General features: G+C 46.1%; 1 protein-coding gene across 7 annotated transcripts in view; it reads left to right on the forward strand.

Annotated features, from left to right (window-relative positions):
• Window positions 1-16,163, forward strand: part of Zfand6 (zinc finger AN1-type containing 6) — a 59,217-nt gene extending 43,054 nt beyond the window's left edge. For all 7 annotated transcript variants that reach the window (XM_048330100.1, XM_048330101.1, XM_048330097.1 and 4 more), the window contains 6 exons: window positions 6,162-6,332; window positions 7,848-7,956; window positions 8,230-8,330; window positions 9,946-9,990; window positions 12,575-12,688; window positions 15,233-16,163. In XM_048330100.1, the coding sequence (XP_048186057.1) occupies window positions 6,179-6,332; window positions 7,848-7,956; window positions 8,230-8,330; window positions 9,946-9,990; window positions 12,575-12,688; window positions 15,233-15,381 (672 nt within the window). In that variant the 5' untranslated portion in view covers window positions 6,162-6,178 and the 3' untranslated portion in view covers window positions 15,382-16,163. The remainder of the gene's footprint in view (window positions 1-6,161; window positions 6,333-7,847; window positions 7,957-8,229; window positions 8,331-9,945; window positions 9,991-12,574; window positions 12,689-15,232) is intronic.
• The last annotated feature ends 3,963 nt before the right edge of the window (window positions 16,164-20,126 follow it).

A 20,126-nucleotide genomic window follows, 5' to 3' on the forward strand; every position in this document is an offset into this window, starting at 1 on the left:
TGAATGCTTGAGGCCTGCTATGTCTTAACTATTTTTTCAAGAAAAGTTCAGGAAAATCCAGAAGTTTTGCAATGCTTAGGTGATAGTCCCTCTCTTGACACTGGGGTGTGAATTTAGGATCTCACAAGCAGGGGCTCAAACTCCTTAAAAAAAAAAATTAGCAAGTGCCTCAACCAAATGTGACTGAGGCAGAGTTAAAGGAAGTTGGCCAGGTAGCAGCTGTTCTATACTAGGGCTGCTAGTCATTCTTGAGGAATTCTGTCTCTTTGTTTTTTAAATGAATACTGCAGTGTAAAACAGTTTCCATTAAAAATGTTTATATCCCTTTCCAACTGAAAATAACCTTTTTTTTTTGTCTGACACAAATACATAGAACAACAATGAAACAAGTTTGAAAAATGATTTTTTTTTTTTTTTACAGAACTCATATTAGGCATCCAGGCTATTTGAAGAAGAAACTTAATTTAGCCAGAAAATGAGTCATACCCTCTGAGGTCTTGGCCTAGTGGCGAGATGAAGTGGCCTTGTCCCGGAGGGTACAGACAACTTCTCTAGGAACATGGAGCGTGGGGTCTGCCACAGAGTGTGGACGTGGATACCACTTGTGAGCAAGGAGCCTTGTGAGCTAGACCCTTCTTTCTGGGCATGACATGGTTTAGGTGAAGGCAAATGGCGGTCTGCTGTCATGGGGCAGAGCAGAGTGAGACAGTTACTGAGTTGCAAGCCCTCTTCAGAAACTATTGCACCTGGTTCTGGGCGTACGCCCAGGGATCTAAATGTTAGATCTGAGTGTGGGAACTTACCTGAGCCCGTGCTGGTAGGAACATGGCAGAGGTAATGGCGCTCACCTGACTCCAAGGCCATTCTCCTTCCACACGGAGTGCTTGTGAGTGCTAGGAGTGCTTGTGAGTGCTACGCTGGGTCCTCCTCTTGAGCAGCTCTTTCACATAGTCATGTGAAGAGACAACTGTTGCAGGGGAGGCGATCGGGACCCCAAAGCCAAGCTTCACATGGGGAGGGAGGAAACAGCTGGAATGGACAAGAAGAACCTGAGATGTTTTCAAAATGAAAGCTGTTATTGCCAGGTGACTTAATTCTAGGAAATGAAGCAAAGGGAAAAAAGTTTAATTAGTATGGATTTGCCCTTATAATCCAGTCTATATTTCATTCACTCATTGCTGTTCTGTGGTAGAAATTAAGTTGTTGTTGTTGTTTTTTAACTGATGAGAACTTACCAGGTAAAAAAACATTAAAACAACAACAACTATGCAGCGGCTGGGAATGTAGCTTAGCAGTAGAATGCTTACCTAGCATGCATGAAGCCCTGGGTTCAATTCCTCAGCACCACATACACAGAAAAAGCTGGAAGTGATGGCTGTGACTCCAGAGATATATAGAGTGCTAGCCTTGAGCACAAAGAAGCCAGGGAGGGAAAGTGCTCAGGCCCTGAGTCCAAGCCCCAGGACTGGTGCAAAACAAAACAAAACAAAAACTATCTTAAGATTATTTAAAGGTAAATCTGTAAATGAAGATGAGTCTGTAGGTGAGAGGTCTGATGTCATTCCCTTCCCAGATGCCCTCCCTGATCCTGGCAGCACCAGCCTGATTGCCCTGCAGGCTGTTTACTTGCCCTGGAGGCCAGGCCTCCGGCTGTCCTCAGCTCTCAGTGGCTGTCCTAGTTATAGCTTTGCACATTCACACACTGTAAGCCACAACCTTTGTATGATTGGTTTATTTGCTTTGGTGGTACTGAAGTTTGAACCCTGCCTTATGCCGGAACGGCAAGGCACCCTTAGCCAGCCTGTTTTTAGGCTTCCCCTTCCTTCATGACTCTGGTAACGGGACACACCCCGTGTCCAGCTGTTCATTCCAAAGTGGCCTTGTGAACTTGCTGTCAGAGGCTGCTGGCCTTAGACCTCTATCCTCCCATCCTCTCAAGTGCCACCCCCTGGCACCTGGCTGGCTTTGTGTCTTTCTGAGTCTCCCACAAAAGGTACCTATTGTGTCCTAAAATGTACAAATGTGGTCAGTTATTTTTGTTAGCCATGAAATTCTTTGTGCCTCTTGAGCTATGAAAATCATTGTGCTCCTCAGCAGGGCAGCTTGACTTTGGAGGAGTGCTTATATTGTATGTTTTGAATTTTAATCTTACTTGGATTTTTTTGTTTTTGCCACTCAGCCTTGAACTCAGGGCCTGGATATTGTCCCTTAGGTTTTTTTTTTTTTTCACTCAAGGCTTAACACTCTACCATTTGAGCCACAGTTCCTTGTCTGGCTTTTGGCTGACTAATTGGAGAAAAGAGTCTCACAGACTTTGATGGCTGGGCTGGCTTTGAACTGCGATCCTCATATCTCAGCCTCCTGAGGAGTTAGGATTATAGGTGTGAGCCCCTGGTGCCCAGTTAACCTTACTGTTTTAAAGCAAGTACTAGTATGAAAAAGATTGATGGCCGCATTGAGCTATGTCTGCTGAAAGTAGGCTGTCTTCTACCTGTCACTGCTCACGTTTGCACACTTGCACTGGGAAAGTTCATTCTGCTCCTACCTGACTTCGTGTTAATGCCATTAATAGCTAGCATGTTATATTTGAGGATCTAAACTGATGCTTTTAAACTTTTGTTCTCATTCCTGCCAATGAGAAGCATCCCTTAAGAATTTTTTTTCTGGGCTGGGAATATGGCCTAGTGGCAAGAGTGCTTGCCTCGTATACATGAAGCCCTGGGTTTGATTCCTCTGCACCACATATATAGAAAACAGCCAGAAGTGGCGCTGTGGCTCAAGTGGCAGAGTGCTAGCCTGAGTTCAAGCCCCAGGACTGGCAAAAAAAAAAGAGAGAATTTTTTTTCTAATCAGTGCCCATCTCCATAAAATAAAATTCAGAATCTCTAGGTACTATATACCTATTTATATATTGTATGTATATCTGTGGGTTTTTGTTTTTTTGGTCCATTGTAGGGCCTGAATTCAGGGCCTAGGCACTATCTCTGAGCTCCCTTCCACTCAAGGCTGGAGCTTCGCCAGTCTGAGCCCTAGCACCAGTTCCTATATCTGTGTTTTATATAAGAGAATAGAGTTTGTGTGTTCTTCCTCCCCTCCAAGAGTGATTGTTTGCCCCTTAATGCTGTGCCTGCGTTTGTGTGTATGTGTGTATACACGCATGTGCACTCACATGTGCACACATTTTTCCTGCCCATTAATACTGTGTCTGGGTGGAGAAACTACGGTTTGCAGCAGTGAGTTCTCAAAATTTTTGCTTTCATGACTTTACATTTCCTGAAGCTTTTGGATATAATAAAATATTAGTGATATTTGTTTATTTGTTATATTTCAAGGTAATCTGTGACAAATTAAAATTGAATACTAATACATTTAAAAGTTTTTTGTGGGCACTCTTCATGAGTTCTTAGTGATAAGAGTGGCATTGTTATTCATTTTTACAAATCTCTTCAAGGCCTTGTTCAATAGCAAAATTCTCATGATTTCCTTGGGCTCAATATGTACAATGTTACAAAGAAAAGCTGGCCCCTCACTGGTTGGAAAAAGAATATTTAAATAACTTTTTCAAATAATAGAGGGAGCTGTTCTTTGGTCTTAAGCCAGACCTTGACAATTGCTAGCTGCCAGGGACATCGTAGTGGAGTTGTAATGAGGAATCTGAACCACATAAAACCTTTGTGTCTTGTCAACATTAATTCTAATGTTTATTCTTCACTTTGAATGGATCTCTTGTTCATGCAGAATTTTGTGCCACAGAACAGTGGCTACTGGAAAAACACTGGTCCACTGACTTACTGAGGTTTTCTAATGCTAGTTCACTATCATCTAAACACATCTCATTATAATGGCTGAGCCTAGTGCTAGTAGTGCACACCTGTATTACTAGCTACTCAGGAGGCTGAGTCTGAGCATTGTGTGGTTAGAAGCAGAAAATTCCATGAGATTTTTATCTCCCGTTAGCCAGAAAAAAGTGGAGCTGTGGCTCAGGTGATAGAGCGCTAACTTTGAGCAACAAAGCTCAAGGACAACACCCAGGCCCAGAGCTCAAGCCTCAGGACCACCATCTCAAACCAGTGTCTGTCAGGAACGACTCCCCCAGTCAAGTCAATCAGTGAACCGTCCGAGCCATCATGTTCATCATGGTGCTTTAGTTGGACTTGCATGTTTGCAGTGCTACAGGAGATGTGGTGATTGAAGGAGCTTAAAGCTTGGTGGTGCCGATGGACTCTGAAGTGTCTAAAGGCCTAACCACAGTCCTCAGCAGTATAGGGACCTTGGTTTGGTTTGGTTTGGGGTTTATGTGGGAGGTTGTACATGTGCACCACACTCGACTGGCCTCAAATTCCTGATCATTCTTCTTTGGCCTTCCACAGCCTGCCCAGTGATGGGATTATAGGCTGGCACCGCCACTCTAAACCAGCAGGTTGCTTTTTAATGGAAATACAAAGTCTGCTGCTTCCTTCTCTTATCCAGACAAGTGCGTTCCTATTCTTGGTTCTGAAGTTCTTTTTAAGTCCTTTCTGTCCCCTACAATTGTCTTCTCAATTTAAGTGAAAGAAAAGTCGAGTACCATGAACAGTGAATGCTTTCCTTTGGTGATTTTCAATTGAAAAAACTTCCAGTGGCAAAACATTGTTCTCCTCTGGTTAGCACTATTCTTCAGGGTAGTTTGAGTACATGCCCCCCTGTGCTGTCCCGCCCCACTGGTACTGACCTTCACTCAGGAGGTGGTGGTGTGTAATGAGGTAGAGCCCATCCCTGCCGTCTGTCTTGTAGTCCCTGCCAAGGAACCAGTTGCTTTGTGGGAGCAGTGTCACAGAGGCTTCTCCATCTGCTGTGATTGATCTGCACTGGTCTTCCAGGAGCGTCCTAAGGCCCCAGCATTGCTTGACGGATGCCTCTGTCTTGGGTAGTGGTTTTGAGTTTTTAAATGTCTTAAAAATGAATTTCTCAAGGTGCAGAGGAAGGGTGAACAGATGCGATCATGCTATTCAGTGGCCCTGTGTGGAAAATGAGCGGTAGAACTCGTGGGCAGGAGTGGGAGTGGGAAACAGGAGACAGTGAAGGGAGGGGGACATGGTCCAAAAGAGAAATGTGCTCATTACTTGACATAGGAAGTGGTAACCTTAATAATAACAAAATTATATTAAAAAGTAATTTCCCTCCTTTTGGCAAAGTAGTACATCTTCATCCTAGAGAATGAAAAAGACAGAAAAAGTACTTTTCAAAGGAAAAAATTAATCAGCTTTGCCATTCTTGGGTGTGTTCCTTGCTCATAGCTGCCCTTCATACGTTTTTCGTATCGTGCCTCTTTATTCATTAACATCTTTGCCATCAGATAGTTTTAAAATGTTAGCTCATTTTGTCATTAATATGCATAATACTTTAAAAATACACCGTGTTGCTGGTGGCCGGTGGCACTCACCTGTCATCCCCGCTACTTAGGAGTCTGAGGTCTGAGGATTGAGGTTCAAAGCCAGCCCAGGCAGCAAAGTCTGTGAGACTCTTATCTACAACCAGCAAAAATCCAAAAGTGGACATGTGAGCACAAGTGGTAGAACACTAGCCTTGAGTGAAAAAGCTCAGGGATAGCACCGAGGCCCTGAGTTCAAGCCCCAGGACTCAAGCACATGCACACACACGCACACTATGCTGTGATTGCCCCTGAGACCCTGAGGAGAGCCTGTCTGGTTCTGGAACTGGTAATCACCTTCTCCCGTGGCTGAGCCGCTCTCCAGAGCGAGGAGGTGGAGTCTTACTCGGCAGCGCTCTGTCCAGTTCCCCAGACCCTCACCACAGCGTGCACTGTGTTCCAACAGTGAGCTTGCACCTCAACATAGGAATGCCAAGCAGAAGCTTTATTAAACGGTTAGAAATTTAATAGTGTCATACATAGGAAAGCCTATAACACCTATTATTACCAGAAGGGTTCAAATGGAACTGTACTTACAAAGTGTTCCTAACGCCAGCTGGTGCAGTCTCCCCACCAGTCCTGTCCTTGAGGACTTCCCTGCGCGTGTGGGCAGTCCACCTCCGCCTCTGTCCAGTGGGTTGGAGGTGGAAGTTCTTGGGTTGTCCTCTTTCTTATGGAAAGCAAGTGGCTTTGGCTCGCGTACAGTGGAAGCCCCAGTTTGAGTTCCTTGCTGATTGTGTGTACATTTCAGGTGTGCAACTGAGGAGCATGGCTCAAGAGACCAATCACAGCCAAGTGCCTATGCTTTGTTCTACTGGCTGCGGATTTTATGGGAACCCTCGCACAAACGGCATGTGCTCAGTGTGCTACAAAGAACATCTTCAAAGACAGAACAGTAGTAATGGTAGAATAAGCCCACCTGGTAAGTAGCCCTGTTAGCCCTGTCTCAGTGATGCAGCCTCCTCCGTCCATCCGTCCGCGTGGTGCATGGCACAGGCCTGTTGGGGAAGTCTCTCCTGCCTGTGGTCATCATCATGGGGAACCAGACGTGGAGTCTCCATCCTCCAGACACTGCAGAGCTCACCCCAGTGTTATTTGCTGTGCTGCAGGACTCTTACTGCTTTGTTAGAACAGAGCAGCGCTGGCCATCTTAGAAAGAAAGGCCAGGCAAAGTGGGCTGTGAGAGGGCTTGGCTCCCTCATCAGCCCGGTAGCTGGTGAGAGAAAGTGTACATGGGCTTGTCAAGGATTGTGGATGGATAGCGGCAGCTGAGCTTAGTGGACGCTGACTCCATGGTGATGGAGTGTAGTCAGGTGACCCAAGAGTAAGAAACACTCAAGCCCTACTCATTTGTGTGTTTGGGTTTTCTGTGGCAGAGGATTTTCCTGGAATTGAGGTGGTCTTTGGTTTTAGCAGTGGCTTAAGGAGGATCATGATGGACTGGAGATGTGGCTCAGGTGGTGTGGAGTACTTTTCTAGCAAGCAGGATGCCCAAAAATCATGAGCATTGAGCTCTTCTAAATGAGGAGTTAGAACCATTTATCTAGGATAGTGCCAGTCTGGGCCTATGCCCGGGTAGATTTTTGCAGTCCACAAAGTACAAGCTGATACTTCATGTTTATAAACTTTTATATGAGGTCTTTTGGTTCATATTAAAAAATCTAAACCGTTTGTCAAAAGTCATGAATTTTCATAAGGCCCAGATCAGATACAGTGTGACTTCTCTTAGCATCCATATTTTCTCATGAAGTTTCTCATTTGTAAGCCAGTACTGGGAGGTGTCTGCAAATTAAAGGATTTAGTCCTGAGAAATAGAAGTTTATTAATATATATGCAACTTTCATTGATTTCCTTCTTGGTTAAAAAATTAACATGTTTTAACTGGGTGCCAGTTGTTCATGCCTATAATCCTAGCTACTCAGGAGGCTGAGATTTGAGGATTGAGGTTTAAAGCCAGCCTGGATAAAAAAGTTGAAGAGACTCTTACCTCTCAGTTAACCAGCAAAACACCAAACTGGAGGCTTGGCCTATGTGGTAGAGTACCAGCCATGAGCAAAAAGGCTGAGCAAGAATACAAGGCCTTGAGTTGAAACTCTAATATTGGCACACACGCAGAAAAGCTCTTTAGAGACCAGAACAGAGAAGGGAAAACTAGTGTTTAAAAAATATTTTAAAATATTTCAGGGGCTGGGCTGTAGCTCAGTGTGGGGAGCACAGGCTTAGCGTGCTGTAGGCCCTGAGTCCAGTCCCCAACACTACGAAACAAGGTCTCATCAACAAACCACTATTGCAACATACTCGACTAAAAGCAGTGGACCACCATCTCTAGTCAAGCAGAGTCCCCTGCACTGTGTTTCGTGGACTGGGTGTCCACTTTCTGTGTGGGAGGGGCTGCCCCAGCTCTGCATGGCTAACGTGGGCTGTGCTTACATTGCAGCAACTTCTGTCAGTAGTCTGTCTGAATCTTTACCAGTTCAGTGCACGGATGGCGGTGGCCCGGAAACGCAGTCAACCTTGGACTCCACATCTTCGTCTGTGCAGCCAAGGTAAGGGCAACTCTCTGGAGGACGCCCGGACATGAGCCACTGGTGCCCGGCTGAGATGATCTTTTAATATAAAGATATTTCCAGGCATGTTGGCACAGACCTGTAGTCCTAGCAGTCAGAAGGCTGAGAGCAGAGGGTTTCTTGTGCCCATGAGTTTGTGATAAACCTAGACACTATAGTGAATCTGTCTCAGAACAAGACAACACAAATTGAAGTTTATAAAAACCTTTTTTTTAATTAAAGAAATAAATGCAATGATCTTTGCTTTTCTAGCCCCGTATCAAATCAGTCACTTTTATCAGAGTCTGTCGCGTCTTCCCAAGTGGACAGTTCGTCTGTGGACAAAGCAGTACCAGAAACGGAAGATCTGCAAGGTAGGTCTGCATGCTTGTCCTGGAGTCACCCCGAGCCCAGGGCACCGCCTGCTTAGTGGATAGCCTGGTTTTTATTATGATACAAGATTCTTTTTACATTTCAATGACGTAGCTAATTTTCCTTATTTCAGGCTCCACAATGCTCCACATAATTGGTCTACTTATGTAGATTCTTCAAGTGGATCTACAATGTGGTCACCTAATTTATTACTATGAACGATCAAACAAATGATCAGTCTTTTCGCTAAGTAGAAATTCTAAGAGTGAGTGGGGATGAGGAGTATTTTAAGAGCAGAAATAGAAAAACAACCAAGTCAGTGAAGCGTTAAAGGAGTGGTGCCATGGGGCTGGGAATATGGCCTAGTGGCAAGAGTTCTTGCCTCGTATACATGAAGCCCTGGGTTCGATTCCCTAGCACCACATATATAGAAAATGGCCAGAGGTGGTGCTGTGGCTCAAGTGGCCTTGAGCAAACAAGCCAGGGCCCAGGACTGGCAAAACAAAACCAAACTAAAGGAGTGGTGCCTGTGGGAGGAATGCGTTAAATAGGGAGGTTGGCAAAGGTCTTTGGCGAGTGGATATGTAAGAGAATAGAAGCAATGGAGTTTCGAGGTGGCGTGGGTCATTGGTAGTAATAGGATCTGAAGTGGATGGGTTGATTGGTACCAGGATGGGGATGCAGAGAATCTTGGCACCGGTCAGAACCAGGAAGAGCAGGAAGACTGCTGAGCACAAGAGCAGGAATGGGAGCCAGTAGGCGAGGGGGTGACGTGAGAAGGAAGAAGGCAGGCTGCCAGTCTCAGAGGAGTATATTTTTCGTGGTATAGTATTGAGACCATTGCTGTGAGATTGTATATATAAATGTCATGGGTGCATCAACAATTGTCTAGTCTGATAAGGAAGATTGTGGGCTGGTGAACCAATCATTTTGACGTGCCTTTATACCATTCTGGTATACAGCAAACTTGACCTTTCCCATCCTCCCTAAGTCCATCCATCTGGGCTCTAAGCTTATCCAATACTGTACAATTTCTCCTCAGCTTTCTCCCTGCAGAAGAACGAGCTTGGGCTGAGCATGGCTCGTGTGGTAGGCAGCCTTGATTAGGCAGCCTTTTTCCATTGATGATACCATTACTTGTTAATGTGGCTCCTGAAAAATATGCCAAATATAGCCAGGCACTTGTGTCTCCTACCTGTATGTAATGGTGGCCTAATGCCTGTTCAGGTGGGTAAATGTGAGAGACCGTTGGCCCCATCATGGTCTATAGAAGGAGAGAAATAGTCGCCTTCTTCAGAAAGCGCCCAGAGTCTGCCTGGGGGAGGTGTGTGGTGCGGTGCCTGCGTGCCGGAGGCCCTGATGGCCAGAATGAACAAAGAAATGCTTAGGGCCACCCTGGGTCAAGGATTGAGAGGCCATGGCCTGGCCCCCAGGCAGGACACAGGCATTAGGTAGACAGGTGTCTCTTGCCATGGTGAGCTAGGTAACATCAGGGATGTTGATGACGTCTGCAGTGGTTGACTGTCCACGCTGTGGGTGGAGACGCTCCAGTGGCATAGTGTGTAAGCAGAGATGTGTGCACCTGTAATTGATTTGCTCTCTCTCTTCCTTCCACAGGACCCAGAGCAGAGGGCCTTGTTCCTCTTGAATGTGATCCTCCATGTGGGTAGTTCAGCTCACATTCCCGTCTGCCCGCCCAGCGCGGTGCATAGGCCTTGGATAGCCGGGTTCCCATTACGTGAGGGGGTTGTATGGGCCTCCCACAGGAGCTGGCAGCTCCGGGGTGGCGAAGGCATTCACTCACCTGTTCTTCATGACTAGTCCATTTCCAAATGGGGAAAAAAACACCCGGTTCTGAGAAGCTGAGGAATAGGCATTTCAGGGAGCCAGACTTACAAAATACAGTAGCCTATGTATCAGATGGTGCCTATGTAAATTCAGGCTTTTTAGACACATTCAGGGGAGCTCAGGGGTGTATATATGACATTCAGTGGCCCCAGGTTTGATAGCCCTCTGTCCAATCAGAAGCCATTTGTTTGTTTGCCCGTCCTGGGGCTTGAACTCAGGGCTTGAGCACTGTCCTTGAGCCTCTTAAGGCCACCACTTGAACCACAGTGCCACTGCTACAGTGCCACTTCCAGGTTTTCTGGTGGTTCTCTGGAGATAAGCATCTTTCCAACTATCCTGCCTGAGCTGGTTTTGAACTGAGATCCTTAGATCTCAACTTCCTGCATAGCTAGGATGACAGGCATGAGACACCGGTCCCCAGCCTGTTTTGTAAACAAGCCATTCAACCCTTACCCTCAGTGAGCTCCTAGTCTAGGAATGAAATGTGTGCAGTGTCCCTACTTTGTCTTACAAAGGAGATGTTGAGCTTTTTAGAACTTTCTGTCTAGATGAGGCAGTCAGTGCAGATTGCTTCCTTCCTGCGTGTTCTTTGTCAGCTGGCTTGGGATTCTGTTGTAGCTGGAGCCGCAGGTGGGAGGTGGGGTGTGTGGCACAGAGGGCACCCCGCAGTTGGCTTCCACTGAGTGCTCGTAGGCCTTGGGTGAGGCAGGCACACAGGTGCCTGTCCTCAGAACTCTCCCAAGCTAGGTGGGCCCTGGAAGGATGTGGTGGGCTCACAGGAGGGACTTGTTGGTCCAGGGCTGTGGAGGGGGCAGTGGAGTTGGAGTTGAGCAGGAAGTCCAGATGGGGTTATACAGGTAAAGAGTGGACGAGCACCTAGTGGCCAGTGGACGTAGGTCCTCCCTGTGTCACGGCAGGGTGAGAGGCTGATGAAGGCAGCGCCTGGGCCTGGGGCCAGAACCCAGGCTGGTGCTATCTATGAGCTTTCCACCAACAGCTGATGCTGTGTCACTTGAGCCACAGCTCTACTTCTGTATTTTTTTGGTGGTTCATTGGAGATAAAGAGTCTCATGGACTTTCCTACCTGGGCTGGTTTTGAACTGAGATCCTTAGATCTCAGCCTCCCTAGCCAGCTAGAAAGACAGGCGGGAGCCACTGATTAGGAAGATAGGCGTGAGCCCCTGGTGCCTGGCACCCTCTGAGCTTTAAATATGCATAGGTTTTCATTCCAGGCAGATGATTGGCTGTAGTGTGAGCAGCTGGGATTGGTGGAAAGGGATCCAGTGGGTGGGCTTGAGTGTTCAGCGTGTTTGTGGAAAAGCTGCAGAGAAAAAAGGCCCTCAAGTGGGCTGGGAATATGGCCTAGTGGCAAGAGTGCTTGCCTCCTACACATGAAGCCCTCGGTTCGATTCCCCAGCACCACATACATATATGGAAAACGGCCAGAAGTGGCGCTGTGGCTCAAGTGGCAGAGTGCTAGCCTTGAGCAGGGAGAAGCCAGGGACAGTGCTCAGGCCCTGAGTCCAAGGCCCAGGACTGGCCAAAAAAAAAAAAAAAAAGGCCCTCAAGTGGTCTTCAGAGGAGCTGCAGATTGAGTCAGCTTGGTGTATAGCTTGGTGGTGGGGGCAGAGGTGCCCATGTGCCCCTGGGGAAGGTCCTGTGGTGACAGGACCAGGCCCACGCAGCTGAGTGAGGACTAAGTGTCGTCTGTGTTGCACCGCAGTCCGCCTGTGGGGACAGCACCGAAGGCCAGGCATTAGGGACCAGGCAGGGCCTGCTCATGAGGAAATGGGAGTGAGTGGGACGCGTAGTACGCGTACCTGAACCTAGTACATTTGCTCTTGGGTTTAGGATGTCAGTGTATCGATTTACTTTTCAATCACAGCACTTTCTTTTCCCTAATACCTTATTGGGTGAGCCCTGGAGGTGATGAGAATACCACCATAGCCTAGAAGTCCCAAGTAGCATTTCTTCTTTTCTTTTTTTTCCTAGCCATGGGGCTTGAACTCTGGGCCTGGGGCACTGTCCCTGAGCTCTTCAACTCAAGGCTAGTGCTCTACCACTTGAGCCACAATGCCACTTCCTCCTCGTCTTTTTTTTTTGGTCAAGTATATAATTATGAAACTAGGGAATACAGTTTAAATGGAAGAAGAAAATCTTATCTAGAGTTCTGTTCACAAGTCAGTTATATTCACTCTGGGTGAATTTCTGCCTGTGTGCTATAGAAGCACAGTAGTGGAGGACCACCCTTTTGTGTGAGTAATGAGTGCATAATCCCCTTTTCATTCTGAGAGCTGCAGGCCCGGGGTGGGGTGGGGCGTGGGGTGAGTAGGGCGGCCCCAGTGCTGCCACTGCTGGCGACAGCCGAACGTGACCTGTGCCCCCCTGTTTTTGCCAGCTTCACTAGCAGATACAGCACAGCAGCCATCTGAAGAGCAAAGCAAGTCTCTCGAGAAACCAAAACAGAAAAAGAATCGCTGTTTCATGTGCAGAAAGAAAGTGGGCCTTACTGGTAAGTGTCGGGTGAAGTGGCTTACAGTGCAGAGATTGGGGGGGTGGGGCTCAGTAGAGCACTAGCCATGAGCAGAAGCGTGAGGTACCGAGTTTGAGTTCCACTCTTTTTTTTTTTGTCTTTTCTTTTTTGGTACTGGGGATCAAACCCAGGACGTCGCACTTGCTAGTAGGCAAGCGCTTTACCACTGAGCTACATCCCAGCCCATCGAGTTCTATTCTTGGACCTTAAAAAAAAAAAGAACGATGCAGATAATGGTGTGAACAGTGCCAGGCATCAGTTCACATTGCCACCACTGTTGCTGTGGCACTGTGGCACTCACTGGCTTTTCTTTTTCTTTCTAACCAGTCCTGGGGCTTGACTGGTCCTGAGCACTGTCCCTGGCTTATTTTTGGTTAAGGCTAGCACTCTACCACTTGAGCTAAAGTGCCACTTCCAGTTTTTTCTGTTTATGTGGTGCTGAGGAATGAACCCAGGCTTCATGTATGCTAGGTAAGCTCTCTACCCCTAGGGCACATTCCCAGCCCCTCAAAATAATTTTTAATGGTTAATCTTCCTTTCATTAGTTTTATGTTTATATGGTACCAAGGAATTGAACCCAGGGTCTCATGCATGCTAGGCAAATGCTCTGCCACTAAGCCACATTCCCTGCCCCCTGAGTTATGTTAAAGAACTAAGAAGAGTTTTGATTCCACGCCTGGTCATAAAACCTGGCTTCCGTGGGATTTGATGGCAGTAGTGGAGGGTGGGGCGGGGCCTCCAGCCTCCAAGTGGAGGCTGCTTGTACAAGGGTAGAGCCGGGCTTGGGCAAGCAGCTCCACTGGCAGAGCGCTAACCAGTGAGGTAGATACCCAGTCTTAGTCTCAGATTTTTTTTTTAAAGTGTGTGCTGATGAAGTACTCTCTATCTGGGGAGTAGAGTGAATCCTGGTGGCTCCAGTCCCCCGAGCATAGGACCCAGAGTGACTGGTAGGCAGCCATGTGGCTACAAACTGCTACATTAGTGTCACCACACCTGGGCATTACTCTGAATACTGTGCACAAAACCCTGACACGTGGACAGACGAGGGCAGTGCTTGAGTGAAAATCCTGCTTGAGAGTTACTTGCTGGCTTTAGCATTTCTGGGTGTTTATTCCCTGTCAGGTACTTCCTGCAGTCCTCCTTTAGTGCTAAGTACAGTGGCTTAGCTCTTCCAGAGTCTCAGTGCCTCGATGCAGCTCCAGTGCTGTGATGCACCGCTTTGGTGAGAAGCTTCACACCTGGGCCCTGACCTGGCCGCTCTGTGCCCTGTTAGCAGAGGAGAGCAGGGTGGACACCCGCCCCTCCATAGTGCCTTCAAAATTGTATTGGATCTTTCCAAATTAAACAGCAAGCCTGCCTTCTGATGGTAGGATTATTTTTATATTCCATCTTTTGGATTTTTAAAATGATACAGATTTCCAATTTGTCATTTTGTTTTTCCTAAAATATTAGCTTACTTTATTCTTACACTTTTTCAAATTTGGGTTGACATAGTTGAAGTCATTCTGTAATGCAAAAGAACTTAGAGTAGTATAATGGCTATTTTTTTTTTTTTTTTTTTTTTTTTTTTTTGGCCAGTCCTGGGCCTTGGACTCAGGGCCTGAGCACTGTCCCTGGCTTCTTCCCGCTCAAGGCTAGCACTCTGCCACTTGAGCCACAGTGCCGCTTCTGGCTGTTTTCTGTATATGTGGTGCTGGGGAATCGAACCTAGGGCCTCGTGTATCCGAGGCAGGCACTCTTGCCACTAGGCTATATCCCCAGCCCTAATGGCTATTTTTTTAATGGTTGACTTTAGGAAATTTTTGTCAGGAAGAAATTGTGGCTCTACCGCTGGCTGAGAAACGTGAGTTCAGGGGAGCAGTCCTGCCCTCTTACAGACTTGTATTTACAGGTAGAAATGAGAAACCAAGCTCTCTGTTAGTGAACTGTGAAGGTGCAGCCAAAGAAATTATGCCAGGATTCTAGGTGCTGGTGGCTCGCCTGTCATCCCAGCTACTCAGGAGTCTGAGATCTGAGGATCACAGTTCAAAGCCAGACCATGCAGGAAAGTCCATGAGATCCTTACTTCTAATTAGCTATCCAAAAAACCCAAAACAACAACAAACACTAGAAGTAGAGCGGTGGCTCAAGTGATAGATCACTAACTTAGATCACTAGCTCAGGGATAGCTTCCAGGCCCTGAATTCAGGCCCCAGGGTTGGCACCAAAAAATAATTAATTAATTTAAAAATTTGCAGGATCTGGGCTGAAAATGTGGCTTAGTGGTAGAGTGCTTGCCTAGCATGCATAAAGCCCTGGGTTCCATTCTTTAGTACCACATACACAGAAAAAGCTAGAAATGGCACTGTGGTTCAGGTGGCAGAGTGCTAGCCTTGAGCAAAAAGAAGCCAGGGACAGTGCTCAGGCCCTGAGTTCAAGGCCCAGGACTGGCAAAACAACAATTCTGCAGAATGATTTTGCCCTAGGCATCTGATGCTAATTAATATGAACACTGTTCTCAACTCATGTGTTAACCACTTGCAGGGTTTGAATGCCGGTGTGGAAATGTTTACTGTGGTGTGCATCGCTATTCAGATGTACACAACTGCTCTTACAATTACAAGGCTGATGCTGCAGAGAAAATCAGAAAAGAAAATCCAGTAGTTGTTGGTGAAAAGATCCAGAAGATTTGAGCTCCTGCTGGAATACAAAACCCTTTGACCATCTGCAAACTAAAAACTGACTTGAGGTTTTTTTCTAGTCATGGGGAATGTAGAGCAGCGTTATCTTGCATAGACCTTTAATCATGCATGTCATCAGAAGAATAGATTTTTGGTTTTGTTTTGAAAATGACTCTGAACATTTATTTCCATTGCAGTTTCTGTGGCTGAAAAGACTTAAACTTTGCAAGTATTATCCTTTCACAATTACTTTCATTTTAGTTGTGTGCAGAGAGCTCTCGTAGCGGGCCTGGAGTGAGTTTGGAGGGCTGTGTTGGGTTCCAGTATTACACGCGCATGCGCTGCAGCTTGTTCCTTGTGGTTTATGTAGATAGAGCTTTTCTCTGCCACACCAATCCTCTGTTCACCAGGCCTCTTGGGCACGGCTAGTTTATTGGTAACTGAATGTATCTTAATTATTATGGCTGCTTCTGGTTTGTTTCCTGATTAACAAAGGTTATACATATGTTAGCATAGTTTCTTTGCACCACTATTTATGTCAGAATCATTTGTCACAGGAGAGTATGTGCTGGTGAGATTTTAAGTTTGTGTGTTTTCATTTTTCTTTTTTGGTTTTTGTTTGTTTGTTTTTGAGCTAGGGAAGAAAAAGCTGAATGCATTTTACTGCTGACTGCAAGTTTCTTTCAGATTATGTTCATTGGTCTGTGTATACAATATGAAGAATGATCTGAAGTAATTGTGCTGTATTTATGTTTATCCACCAGTCTTTGATTAAACAAAATGGAAAATCGGAATGTTCCCTGTGTCACTCTTTTTCTCCTGAGGCTTCCTGTTAGGTAATTGTGTCATGTTAAATTTTCTACTTTCCTAACTTGGTAAGAGTGCTTCTAATTGTTTAACACCTGTTCATGACTTACCTCATGACAAATGGTAGCTTTCTATTCCAAGAACCTCTTTCTGTCACTGAGATGGCTCCTGGTATTTTCTGGCCTCATCGGGTCCATCCGCTCTGCCCTCCATCACAGCTGAGTGGCATTAGCATTCATAGAAATCTGTATCTGCTCACATTGGAGAAATGCAAACAGTGAGTTGGATGGAGAATAGTAGAGGAGAAAGGCACTTGGAGGCACATTTGTCCTCTGTTTTACACTTACCTTTTCAAACATGAAGTGTTTATTTTCCAGTAGTGAATTTCTTGGTTTAAATTTGGGGTTTTTTGTTTGTTTGGTGCTGGTCCTGGGGCTAGGAGGTCTACCACTGAACCACAGCTCCACTTTTTGCTTTTAGCTGATTAATTGGAAATAATAGTCTCACAGGCTTTCCTGCCTAGGCAGGCTTTAAACCATGATCCACAGATTTCAGCTTCCTGAGTAGCTAGGATTACAGACTTGAGCCACCAGCACTTGGCTTAAAATCTTCACTTAGTGTGTGTGTATATATATGTGTGTGTGTGTGTATATATATACACACAACATATACAAGGATGGTTTAATGTTAAGTGGAATCGATTACATTAATAGATTCAGGTGAAAGCCATTATCACTTGATTCTGATAAGTATTTCAGAAACTGATTAACAAAAATTCTTGGCAAATCAGGACAAGAAATGATTTTTAAGCTATATTATGTAAATCAAACAGAAACAAAGTACCAAAAAGAGGAAGTAACTCATTCCTCTGTGTTTGTGCGCACGCCCATTGTGTGTGGTACTGGCATTTGGACCTCTGAACCTGGAGCTCTTGCTTAGCCTTTTTCTCAAGGCTGGCACTTTGCTAATTGAGCCATACCTCTAGTTCTGACTATTGGTGAATTGGAGATAAGGATCTCAGTGGCTTGTGGATCCTGCCTGGCTTTGAACCGTGCGTGGCCCTCAGGTCTCAGCCTCCTGGGTAGAATTAAAGCTGTGAGGTGCCAGCTCCAATCTGAGCGCTTTGTTTTTCAGTTTTTGTTTTTGTTTTTGTTTTTTGAATATTTATTTATTTTGCTAGTCCTGGGGCTTGGACTCTGGGCTTGAGCACTGGCCCTGGCTTATTTTTGCTCAAGGCTAGCACTCTGCCACTTGAGCCACAGTGCCACTTCTGGCCATTTTCTATATATGTGGAGCTGGGGAATTGAACCCAGGGCTTCATGTATATGAGACAAGCACTCTTGCCACTAGGCCATATCCCCAACCCCTCAGTTTTTGTTTTTAACGTAGGGCCTTGTGTTTGCTTAGGCAGGGTGCTCTACCATGTCAACCATGCCCCAGCCCTTTTTTCCCTAATAAAAATTTATTAGCTGAGTGTTGGTAGTTCACTCCTATAATCCTAACTACTTAGGATCCTGGCTGAGATCTGAGGGCTGTGGTTCAAAGCCAGCCCAAACAGGAAAGGCCATGAGATTCTTCATCTCCAGTGAACCACCAGAAAACCAGAAGTGGAGCTGTGGCTCAATGTGGTAGAGCACTAGCCTTGAGGAAAAGAGCTCAAGGACAGCACCCAGGCCCTGAGTTCAAGCCCCAGGACTGACCAAAAAAAGAAAAAAATATATTCAGTAGGTGTACCAAAGAGATTACAGTTCCCTAAGTCAGGTTGTGAGTACAGTGTGTCTTGATCATTGTCACCTCTTCATCGTTCTCCATTTCTCCGGCCCATCCCCACCTTCCAGTTACACAGTCCAGTGTTTACATGATGTACGTGGAGTTCAGTGTTTACATAATGTACACGGAACATGATTGCACTTGTCTACCTTCCTCCCTCCGTTCCTGTGTCCCTCCACACCCCCCCCCCCCGCCAACATGCCGCTGCTTCCTGGTATTCTTTTTGATAAATGGTCCTTTAGGAGTTCCACCTTTGTACTCCTCCCCAAGTAGGTCATATGTTAGTTGGTCTGTGTGTGTGTCATGGTTATATTTTAGATCAGGCTTCCACATGAGACATGTGCGTCATCTCTCTGGCTCTGACTGACATCACTTAAGATAAATTTTTCTAGGTTCATCCATTTCCCTGTAAATTACAATACTATTCTAATTTTATTCTGTTAGCCTTCTCTCCTGGGGCTTGAGCTGCTTTTGCTCAAGGCTAGCGCTCCACCACTAAGCCACATTCCCAGCCTCTATTTCTGTTTTTCTGGTTGCTCTTTCTAATTGCCCTTTCATGCCTGTCTTACTTTTCAGATAGGGTCTCACATTTTTTTGCTCAGGTCCAACCTTAGACCCTACTTGTCCTACCTATGGCCTCCCATGAGGCTGAGGTCACAGGTACACCCCCACCACACCCAAGGGGGTCTTGCAAAGTTTGCTTGAGCTGACCTTTAACTTCAGTCTTCCTGATCTCCAGTTTCTGAATAGCTGGAATCACAGGTGTGAGCCACTAGGCCTGGTCCATAAAAGACTTTTCATAGCTTAACCAAAATCCTTACTGCCAAAGTAGTGGTTAACAGTGGCAAAGAATATAGTTGACTTTACAAATAGAGTAAGTGAGGGCTTGGATGTAGCTCAGTGGCAAAGCAAAAAAGACAAAAAAAAAAAAAAAAAAAAAAAAAAAGCCCAAATACAGTAAGTGAAAACAAAAGAACACCCAAACAGTTCTAAAGTTGCAAATAGTCCTTCAATGGTCTTTCATGCTCTAGTCCTCAGGTTCAAACCCCAGCACGGCCCCTGCTGACAGAGTCTAAAGTACACATTTGCAGGGCTTAGGTAAAATTTATACCAAAAGAGGCCTCCAGGGCTGGGGATATGGCCTAGTGGCAAGAGTGCTTGCCTCTTACACATGAGGCCCTTGGTTCAATTCCCCAGCACCACATATACAGAAAATGGCCAGAAGTGGCGCTGTGGCTCAAGTGGCAGAGTGCTAGCCTTGAGCAAAAAGAAGCCAGGGACAGTGCTCAGGCCCTAGGACTGGCCAAAAAAAAAAGGAGGCCTCCAGTGAGCCTCACTGACACTGCAGACGCGAGGGTCATGAAAGGTACCTGAGGGCCAAAGTATTAGCATGGAGAAAATCATGAAGCTGATTAGTAGCCATGTGTTGTGAGGCCACTGTGGAATTATCTTCCACTGCACCTGAAAGCCACCGCCTCAGGTACCTCAGCCCAGACGGAGCTGCACACTGCTCTGGCAATCCATCAGGCGAGGATGTGTGCTTTCCTGAGGGGAGGAGTTTATACTCCATAAAGTCGCTGGACCTCCTTTGTCATAGAGTTTCTAGAATCACCTGTCTTTGAGGATTTAGGAAAAGACTAGTGCAGTTTTGTTATTGGGCCTTTTCAGAGACTCGGCTTCCTGGAGTTTTGGGGAGGTTCCTTTTGAAATGTAAGCATTGAGGTGAATTCAGAATGGAAGGCTAGGCATGTGTGGTTAAGATGGATAGAATTGAAACCATGAGAGCATTTGGCCACATCTGGAAACCTTGGGGCCTCCAGAAGCCACTGACCCGCCTATGGTATTATGACAGTGTGGCAGTGTGCTGATGGGTGTTGCTGGGAGGGTTCTGTCAGGAGGGAGCCAGGGCCCAGTGTGCTGCTGGTCCCTGCAACAGTTCATGCCTAAAATCCCAGCCACTCAGGAAGCTGAGATCTTAGGATCATTGAAGCCAGCCCAGGTAGGAAAGTTCACAAGGCTCATCTCCAGTTAACTACCAGAAAACCAGAAGTGGTGTAGTATCTCAAGTGGTAGAGCGCTAGCCTTGAAAAAAAGCCCAGGGACAGTGCCCAGGCCCCGAGTTCAAGCCCCAAGACTGGCACAACAAAAGATTTATTATTTTAAAAGTTCTGTTCCAGACA

The sequence above is a fragment of the Perognathus longimembris genome, chromosome 20, assembly GCF_023159225.1.
Source record: "Perognathus longimembris pacificus isolate PPM17 chromosome 20, ASM2315922v1, whole genome shotgun sequence".
Taxonomy (NCBI): domain Eukaryota; kingdom Metazoa; phylum Chordata; class Mammalia; order Rodentia; family Heteromyidae; genus Perognathus; species Perognathus longimembris.